The following is a 10,357-nucleotide window of genomic DNA, read 5'->3' on the forward strand; positions in this document are numbered from 1 at the left end:
TTGACATGCATGTGATGTCCTCTAAATGGAGGCAAGAAATCCTGAAGTGCTTCTTGGTGAAGATCAGAAGTGAGTCGATTGGTCACTGCCAATTGGTATTGCTTGGTGTGATGAAAGTCAGGTTTGAAAAAAAAGGATCCATGTGGAGCTGGCGGGGTTATGTTCTGCTAAAAGGGTGCTGTGATGAAGAGCGATTCACGATCAAGGTCAGGAGAAAAATGAAAACGTGCACTGAATCTTTTTGCATTAGAGAAAGTTCAAATGAAATCCTCTCACTTCTGTTGGCAAATATTTCAATAAACCAATTAGAATATATTTATCTGTACCTTACGTTTGTTTTTTTTTTTTGTTAAAGGACAAATTGGATGTAAAAAAACCTCATTGTTTTAAAATTCCATCCCTTTGTTCAACAAGTCTGGAAATGGGTAAAAATGAAGAGCAAATGCCCTCCTTGCATCATGAGCCTATCCCAGGTGTCTCAGGAAGTAGTGGGGGGGGGGGGCACCCTGAACCGGTTGCCAGCAAATTACAGGTAGCACACAGTCGAAGAACCGTCCATGCACATACGAACACTTAGGAACTATTTGAAGTGTTCAATCAACCTGTCATGAATGTGATAGAAAACCGTAGCACCCGGAGAATACCCACGCAGGCCATGTAAACTCCACTAAAGGAGCTGGAATTGAACCCGGTACCTCTGCCCTGTTAAGTTGATGTGCTAATCACTCAACTATCTGGACTATAAACAGTGAATACATTACCAAGAGTTGTGGATTCATTTCATAATCAATCATTTGTTGGTTAATTGATTAATCGTCACAGTTGTCCTTTGATGACATTGATTTTGTGAAATTATTCTGATTAAATTTGCTCTCCTTCCATAGATTTTTTTTTTCACATAATACTCATTATTTTTCTTGATGAATTGGTTTTCCCTGAGTAATATCGGAAATGTCCATTACAATAATATTGCAACTACTACTTTATTGTCAGAAGTACAACACTGTCTTTTTCTAAAATTAATGTTTTTTTTGTCTTTGTAACCCGAGAACTATTGTTGTATTTTTTTTCCCATGTATTGCAAAGTACAATTTTATTTTCCTGCTGCACTGTGGTCATTCCAAGTCTAGCAACGTTTCAATTTACTACTTATTTTTCACCACATATGCTTAAATTTTTTTATTTCTCATAAATCTACCTTGAAAAAACTTTTTTTTACTTAAATGCCGCACAAATACAACTATACAACTCATCATCATTTCTGCCTCATATTTTGACTCAAAACATGAGCTTTGTGATGAAAAACATTTTTTCCGAAACAATGTTTCTCCTCTCAATCTTGTGCTTTTATTCCCTTAAAATATTTTTCCATCATATTGTTATTTCATAATTTCAAAAATCAATCATGTATTCTTAGACGAGAACTTCTTTAGATTCTTGTCGTAAAACGATCGCCCTACTTCACGGTCAACATATGTCATGTATTGAAAATATCACCATTCTGAATATATTAAATATAAATCTTACCAAGTGTTGTTTCAGCCACTTCAGCACATCTGCCAGGGCGCATTTTATCTATTGTCCATCCGGAACATCTTGACTATTCATGTTCATTATCCAGACAGGTCAACAAACATGCCAATTGGAATCATGCTTGAAACTTTGTCACGTTCTGGTAGGCGACCAACGGGTGGCATTGTCGGCCCCGCCTGCAGCTACACAGGTGTTGTTCGTTCCAATCAGTGGCAGTTAAAAGGACTCCCGGCACGACCATTCCATGTCAGGTCATTGTGTTTGTTTCAACCTGTCCGGTTTGTTTCATCTTGGCAGGTTTTTACTCATGGTTTTCTTTTATACTTTGTACCTTTCTATTTTGATGATTTTGATGTTTTAGATTTTTTTCCTGCTGACTTTATTTTAATACAATTTGTCAAATACACCCTGCTCCTCCCTCCTCCCTGCTTTTTTTGGATCCACAACCATTGACTATCTCGCAGATCGCGACACTATGTCCACAACAATCACGCCCAGCTGCATAAAGTTCAACGTCCTCACAAATTTTCGCTTCCAACCGAAGCGCTACGCATCATCCCCGTCATTCGGTCTCATTACACCAACCGCCCAGATTTATGACTTTTTTGTCAATGTGAACATTTTGTCAGCCTTCTATGCTTTTCAGTAAGCAAAGCTTGAGATGCATACAAAAGAATTACGGGTTGAAAATGACATTCATTTCAAATCGACAACAGGGACTTGGTGACCTATCAAAGAAATTGGCGCATTGAAAAAAAAAAAAACATTAGGAGCGGCTTTAATTAGTTGGGAAGCAGAGCGTTGAAATTGAGAAAGCTTTGTGTTCTATCTACAAAAACAGACGGAGACTTTCCACTCTTTGCTTTGGCATCCTTATGCCTCCATGTCTCTCTTTTTCTTACTTCTGTTGGTCACGGCTCAGGAAAAGGAAAATATCAGGGAAGAAGCCTGAGCAAGCAGCCAGAGCTAAACGCAGGTACACCTCACTGATGTTGGCTTTAATTGTGTGGGTGGGACGTCGACACCGATAGAGCACATCTCCGCGAAGCGCCGGTGATATTCAAAAGCGAGAAGACTACTCCATTAGATTGTCGGCCTGCATTAACTACCGTAGCATAGAAGAAGAAGAAGGAAAAACACTCAGGCCACCGAATCCTTTCTGATACATTCCTGAGCACGTGCCTACCCGGCAGTGCTCCCAAGCTGAACTCTGAACCGTTAGAACAGGGATGTCAAACTAATTTGTTACCGCGGGCTACATTGTAGTTACGGTTTCCTCTCGACGGTCGTTCTGAATCTGAGGACACCATTAGAATGTTTTATCTCATCCACATATTACATACAAAACGTGTCACAATTTAATGAATAATTAGTTATGAAATCTGAAGTCAATAATAATGAATAATAATACATGGAACAATGAGAAATTTTATTTTGGACTTGAGCAAGCATCACGGCACTTGACATGCTTGATTTCCGGGCCTGTTAAAATGATGTGTTGGGCAAGATTTGGCCCCCAGGCCTTGACTTTCACACCACTGCGTTAGAGGAAGTCATTGAAGATGAGAAGTTTCAGGTAAAAATCATTCTGATGCCTATTCTGCCTCGATCACTTTGGAGGATCAATAATTCGGTAGATATGGAGACCAGGCCGACACAGAAATTGTGAAGACCCACTTATAAGTGACTCCAGTTGAAAGGAATTGGGGGGGGGAATCCTTATGTATTTGCTGAGATATTTTTCGAATTAATCGGAAGATTAACTCATTCACTGCTATTCTCCAATGTATTTGGGAATTGAAAATATTAAATAGAGCGCCATTCTCGAATTTGTTCGGGTTTCATTTTTTCTAGCTTGGGTGCAGATAAAGTGCTGGGCAAACCTCTGGCAATGTTTTTTCCCTTCCATAGGGGCGCAGCATTTCCCTTTTTCCATGTTAGCGCTTTGTTCCAGCTTCAGCTATTGTTCAAACGCTATATAAACCAATATGTATGTATTGCATTGTATTTTAGACAGCCACCCTCATTTTAAGCTCATATAACTTCAGGCCCATAAAATTTAGGAATTAAGAATTTCTGGTGAAAGAAGACAGTCTAAGGTTTCTTATGCTGCATTGAATGTTTATGTAGTCCTGAAACTCAATATTCCGTGGGTCCTGGAATTCGAGTGACAATGACAAAAACCCTGGCACTGTGGTGGACCCCATTTTGCACGACTGGCAGTGAATGAGTAAGTGGAGTGACCCTCTAGTCCAGAGACTAGTGTGTCTACCTCACAATTATGACATGCAGCATTAAATTCCACCTTAGAATATTAGAATATAGATAGATGGATGGATGGATGGATAGATAGATAGATAGATAGATAGATAGATAGATAGATAGATAGATAGATAGATAGATAGATAGATAGATAGATAGATAGATAGATAGATAGATAGATAGATAGATAGATAGATAGATAGATAGATAGATAGATAGACAGATAGATAGACAGACAGACAGACAGACAGACAGACAGACAGACGGACGGATGGATGGATGGACGGATAGATGGAGGGATGGACGGTGAGACGATTAATTAGTAAACAGTGTTTTGTTTGCTGTTTAAAACTGCCATTGGCATCGGCCTCAGAAAATCTTTATCAGTTGGGCCCTCTCGATCATAACTTCTCCCTACTCCTCCTCTTTCCACACATAGAATTCGCTCCAAAGGTAAATTGCAAACAAAACTGCATAATGTGGCACATGTTGATATCTTGTAATTTCTCCATGGAATTAAAACGTTGATAAGTGTGTTTGGGATGGGGTGGTTTGTGGCATGTGATTGACTTTGGCGAGTGACACCTTTTGGTCTTCCTTTCTTCACCATCACACTACAACATGCATCTGTTTATCTGCAGTCTTAAATGGCAATTCGATTCAATTCAATTTGGGTTATGGATTCAAAAAGACAGACTCAAAGAACATTTTTACATTTGCACACTAAAAAGACCGGTGCAGCGTTTCCACATGTTTGACTGGCATGGTATTATACTAAATCCAATGTCTGTGTAAGACATCAAGATTTCATGAAAAGACATTTCCTTCTGGCCTTCAAATGAACCTGTCTATTGCAAAGTGTTCACTTACACATAGATAAACATCTCAGTCGCACTTGCATTCGATGCATGATCGCTCATTTGTAAAGATGCCCAGTGGCAGGTTGTCCACAGAGGTGGACAACAAGATTTTGACAGTCAACTCCACATCACCAGCGCATAAAACATTAAACACATGGATTAGCCTCAGCATATCAAATCTAGAATCCAATATATTCCACTTGATCAATAACACATTTAGCAATGCATTGGACCATTAAAAATCAAGAGACTTCATGTGTCATGTCCTCCTTAGTACTCCACATGATAAGCACATTTTCAGTCACATGGTCGTACTTGATGCCATCGTGCTCACCATATAGTCTGCACATATATGAAAAGGCTGCTGTCGGTGTCGGCGGTGCTAGGACTGTGTGACGCTTGACCAAATTTCCAGCCAGGCAACCAGTTTTACAAGTTGAGGGTTGATCCATGAACAAGTTGAATACAAATGGGGACGAAATTCCATCTCAGCTTGACACTAAAAGGTGCAGACACACAATGTCCTCAATTAAACTGCAGTCTATAAACCCCACAATGTTTTGGGAACACCATTCAGTTTCAGTTCCATAATAAACTTTCACGGATTCACCCTGTCCGATGCTAAAAAAAATAAATAAATTAAAAATGATTAATTTTATCTCTCGCATTTTGGAGTGATATCTTTTAGTACATACATTCACATCTGCCCCCACCATTGCCTTTAAGCCAAAATGTTTATTAGTACATTTGATAAATTGTGACATCGCTGCTGGTCGGGCGATAGGTCTACACTTGTCAAAATTGTCAACCTTTCCAGTTTTACCCTTATGAAGGTGACCAATAACACAGTCGGGTCAGAATCACTGAAGGAAGAAAGCTGTGAGACAGATGGAAAGTATAGGTGTAAACCTTGTGCTCACAAACTTCAAATATTCAGCTGTAACACAATTTTGCCCACTGGCCTTGTAATTACACTTGTGTAGAATGAGATTGAGTGCGTTTCAACTTAAAAACAATTCTGTTTACAAACAGCCAGTCTGAAATAATTACTTTCTTTTCTTGGGGACACCCAGTAATACAGCAGTGCATCAGAAGACATTTGTTCCAACAAAAATAATAATTATCATAAATACATGGGGGAAAAATATGAATCGCAACACTGAACCTGCTAAAATATTTATTTTCGGTGTTTCATTTTAAATAATATTATATTTGCTTTTATTTTAGCAAAAACCAAATAAATTAAAACTACATATTTCAGGACAAGATAAATGCAGATAAATTGTGTGTTTAAAAAACATGTGAAATGAAGACCTTGAAAACAATAATCATACAGTAGAACACTTTTCCAACTCGTTCAAGGCTAACTATCGGTGTACCGTGCAACCCAATGTGTGTGTCTGACGGTTGTATAAATGGCAACAGGTGGGTACACAGATTAATTCTGCCTTCTACCGTCTGTAAAGGGAAGAACATATTTTTTACTGGTTTTATTTTACAAAGGATGATGAACAAGAATACAATTTTATTTTTGGAGATCAATTGAAGTGTTTTAATTAAATGATTCTCTGCAGCAAACCTGATGATTTCTTTGTCGCACGGTACATCATCAAGGCAGCCATACATTCCTGGTTCACCCTTGCATTTCAAGTTTTGTAGTCATTGAAAATTGCCCTAATGTTTATATTGAAGAGATCTTTAATGTATGCATGGTAACGACAATATGTGGATAAATGCAGCTTTTGCTCCTAATGAAGGCTATCCCTAATTAAGTGTCCAACAAGTATTTTGCACGCTTGCTGCCCCTCCACCCTGATGTTTTTCATCTGACAGGGAAATGCATCATGTGAAAGCAGCCCTGGCAGGCGACATCAACATCACATTATTCCACCAAGCTCGTCAGAGTGTATGGGGTAGGTGGGTGTTCTTACCAGGCAGAAAGTGCAGAGCAGAGAGATGAGAAGCAAATCCAGATTGTGGAGCAGCACAGTGGAGCCCATCACTGAGCTGCTGCAGTCACTTCTTCAAGGGAGTCCTCACCAGGTTCTCCAAAAGATGCTGATGATGCTTGGATTTGAGTGATTTAATCTCCGCTTCAAAGTGGAGTGTGTTGTTTTTTTTTCACTCCATCTGTCGACTGGTGCTGTTCATGCTCTGTAATCCAGCCGGTCTTTTAATTTCCTATCATCTGAACGCTTATAGGCTCAGCAGTGCTCACTTTATTCACCCCAACCCCATACACACACTTTTTTGCATGTGTGTCTTTTAAACCCCCCTTCCCTCTCTTTCTCGTGAAATTACATCCACATGTCAGCACTATTTATGTCGCTCTGCCTCCTGCGGTGGGAAGTTCAAATGAGTCTTTGTAGAGTAATAGAAAAGCCGAAGCTATATTTTTAGGTCTTTTTTAGGAAAAAAATCCCCCTCAGACTTGGAGTCATGACGCTTTATTCCAGCCACGTCTTCCAAAGGAAACGTTGTCAAATTAACAATAGCGCCAGGTTCTTGGAGGGAGGGGGCCTGTTGGAGGTGGTGTCACTCAAGGTGGTAACCATCGGCGGTACTTGCTTGGATCCCCATTGCTAAAAACAACAAAATATTTCTCAATAATTACCACTTTTACGCTTCAATGTGCGAGGCGTCATCGCGTCCTCCACGTGGGGCAGAATGTACAACAATCCTCTCAAAAGAGAAATCTCAATTTATCTCCGCCTAGAAACAGAAAAAAGAGAGAACGAAACCCCACGCCCCCTCCCCACCCCAAAAAAGAAGGTCGCGGTGTACGCCCAAGAAACGCGCACGAATAAAAGTTACGTTTATGGCTCCAGACGTGTCAGAGAGTCTTGCTCGCTTGCAAGTCTCGCTCGGCACTCGCGAAGACGATAGTTTGTGGGCATGGAAAAGGGGAGGACGAGGAGGGAAGCAGAAGAGGCAGGTAGTAGCCGCTCATTGGTTTCTGCTCTCGAATGGAGTAAAAACCACGACTCGCGACGTGACATATTTTCTCAGCCCCTCAAACAAACTGTACATTCAACATTTTGGCCCAGCCCTGACCAACAGCCTCGCCCCCTTCACACTCTCAAAGGGTGCATCTTGTAACTCTGAATTACAGAGACAGAATGCAGATCCCATATTTAAAGCATTCTCTTGATTAGGAATTGAAATTTTAACATCAAGACGTCGTCACTTATTTGCTGAGATAAAACGGGAAAAAAAATCAAATATTAGCATAGTTGGTCAAAACCGATTCAACATTTGTCATGTTTACACGCTAACATAAATGAATTGACTGTGAGTGTGGCGTCACCGGTGCGCACCGCAGCTTTAAGCTTTAATGTCTTTCAATTCCTTGATCTCCTTGATGTGCGTCTCACCCTGACGCATATCACAGGCTTGACAATGGTATAAAAGCAGCTGTCGTGGGACAGGGAGATTCAGACTCATCTCGGACTCAGACCCAGACAGACGCACCGCTCGCAGAGACCTGCTCAGCATCGCACGGAGTTTCACAGCACGACTTGCTCGACTCTACGCCACGATCAAGCTCTGCGCATCATCTGCCTGGGAGATCTGACAACGAACCTACTTACAAATAAAGAGAACCATCAAACTCTTTATTGGCGAGCCAGCCAGGAGCATTTTTTTCCCTCCTCCTCAGTCCAATCAACTCTCCGAATGGAAAGAGACCAGATTTCCGCCGTCTCCCTCAAACTTCCCCCCCCCCTGGCACAATGACATGGACCTCTGGTTCCAAGTGGTGGACTCCCAATTCGTCAACCGTGGCATCACCCAGGAGATCACCAAATTCCACTATGCGATCGCTGTCCCTCTACATAACTCTGGCTGCACAATCCTGTGTGTCCAGTCCGACGGCGTCCCTCGACCACTGGTTCCCGACTCTTTCCGGCGGAAGGTGTTCGACTCTCTGCACAGTCTTTCTCATCCTGGAATTCGTGGCACGACCAAGATGCTGGCGAAAAGGTTTTCCTGGAAGGGACTGCAAAGAGACGTGCGAGACTGGGTGCGCGGCTGTCTACGGTGTCAACGCTCAAAGGTCCAGTGCCACACGAAGTCACCCATGGGAATTTTTGACACGCCGGATGCCCGGTTCAGTCACGTTCATATAGATCTTGTCGGACCCCTTTCCCCCTCCCGTGGCTTTCGGTACTTGTTGACTTGCGTTGACCGCTTCACTCGATGGTGCGAAGCCCTTCCCTTGTCCGACTGCGGGTCCGAAGCTGTTGTCGGTGCGTTCCTCCAACATTGGGTCGCCCGCTTTGGGTCACCGAAGACCATCACCACCGATCGTGGAGTTCAGTTCGAGTCTGCACTATTTGGCAAGCTGTGCAATTTTCTGGGATGTCAACGGAACCGGACGACTGCCTATCACCCAGCTGCGAACGGCATGGTGGAACGCCTCCATCGTCAACTGAAGGCCTCCCTGATGTCTGCCGACAATGCCGAACACTGGGTGGATAACCTGCCTCTGGTGTTGTTGGGCATCCGCTCCACGCTAAAGCCCGACATCAACTCGACTCCAGCAGAGCTGGTATATGGCACCAGTTTACGCCTGCCTGGTGAGCTGCTCAACCCGACCGACCCTACGACTGCTGACGTCAATGATCTGCTCACCCGCCTCCGGCAGTTTGCGCTGGCTCTGCGGCCCCAGTCACCGCGAACATCGTACCAGCCGACGCACGTTGATCCCGCACTCCTAACATGTACGCATGCCTTCCTGCGGTGTGATCGGGTTCGTAAGCCCCTCCAGCCCCCTTATGATGGCCCGTATCCCGTCCTCTCCCGCGGTGAGAAGACGTTCCGGATTCAAATCAACGGCCGCGAGGATACAGTCTCCATCGACCGACTCAAACCGGCAGTCGTAGAGCACACCTTGCCGTGCTCTCGAACATCGACGTCGGCCACCCCACCAACGACGTCCCCCGTGTCCGGTGATCGACCTTCTTCGTGCCTGGCCTCTCCGTGTGGCCGAATGACCCGGAGCGGCAGACGTGTGCATTTCCCAGAACGTCTCGCCTCCTACCGGCTCTTCTGAGTGTGTCCAGCTCGTTTTTTCCTGCGTCGATTTCCCCGACTTCGGATCCAGGAGGGGAGCCCTGTGGCGTCACCGGTGCGCACCGCAGCTTTAAGCTTTAATGTCTTTCAATTCCTTGATCTCCTTGATGTGCGTCTCACCCTGACGCATATCACAGGCTTGACAATGGTATAAAAGCAGCTGTCGTGGGACAGGGAGATTCAGACTCATCTCGGACTCAGACCCAGACAGACGCACCGCTCGCAGAGACCTGCTCAGCATCGCACGGAGTTTCACAGCACGACTTGCTCGACTCTACGCCACGATCAAGCTCTGCGCATCATCTGCCTGGGAGATCTGACAACGAACCTACTTACAAATAAAGAGAACCATCAAACTAAAACGGGAAAAAAATCAAATATTAGCATAGTTGGTCAAAACCGATTCAACATTTGTCATGTTTACACGCTAACATAAATGAATTGACTGTGAGCAACGTTTGCAGTAGACTACACTAGAGGGAATGACATGAATCCGATTGATCTATTCCAAGGGTGCCTAATTCATTTTTTTGGTGTGGGTCACATTGTAGTTAGGGTTTCTTCTTGAGGGCCATTTTGAATTTGGGGAAATCATTTGAATGTTTAATCTCCACATATTACATACATAG

General features: G+C 43.2%; 2 protein-coding genes across 3 annotated transcripts in view; one reads left to right on the forward strand and one right to left on the reverse strand.

Annotated features, from left to right (window-relative positions):
• Positions 1-7,577, reverse strand: part of pth1r (parathyroid hormone 1 receptor) — a 96,731-nt gene extending 89,154 nt beyond the window's left edge. The window contains exons 1-2 of one of the 2 annotated variants that reach the window (XM_089008876.1): positions 6,587-7,577; positions 4,990-5,154 (exon numbers count right to left, since the gene is read on the reverse strand). In XM_089008876.1, the coding sequence (XP_088865002.1) occupies positions 4,990-4,992 (3 nt within the window). In that variant the 5' untranslated portion in view covers positions 4,993-5,154; positions 6,587-7,577. The remainder of the gene's footprint in view (positions 1-4,989; positions 5,155-6,586) is intronic. The other variant, XM_089008875.1, reaches the window with a different exon arrangement.
• A 1,418-nt stretch (positions 7,578-8,995) lies between these two features.
• On the forward strand, positions 8,996-10,033 carry LOC148891913 (uncharacterized). Its single transcript, XM_089008617.1, has 2 exons — positions 8,996-9,783; positions 9,866-10,033. The coding sequence occupies exon 1, from the start codon at positions 9,061-9,063 to the stop codon at positions 9,706-9,708; it is 648 nt and encodes a 215-aa protein (XP_088864743.1). The 5' UTR covers positions 8,996-9,060; the 3' UTR covers positions 9,709-9,783; positions 9,866-10,033.
• Positions 10,034-10,357: the final 324 nt, after the last annotated feature.

Source organism: Hippocampus bargibanti, linkage group LG11 (assembly GCF_051943395.1).
Source record: "Hippocampus bargibanti isolate YZ-2025 linkage group LG11, ASM5194339v1, whole genome shotgun sequence".
Taxonomy (NCBI): domain Eukaryota; kingdom Metazoa; phylum Chordata; class Actinopteri; order Syngnathiformes; family Syngnathidae; genus Hippocampus; species Hippocampus bargibanti.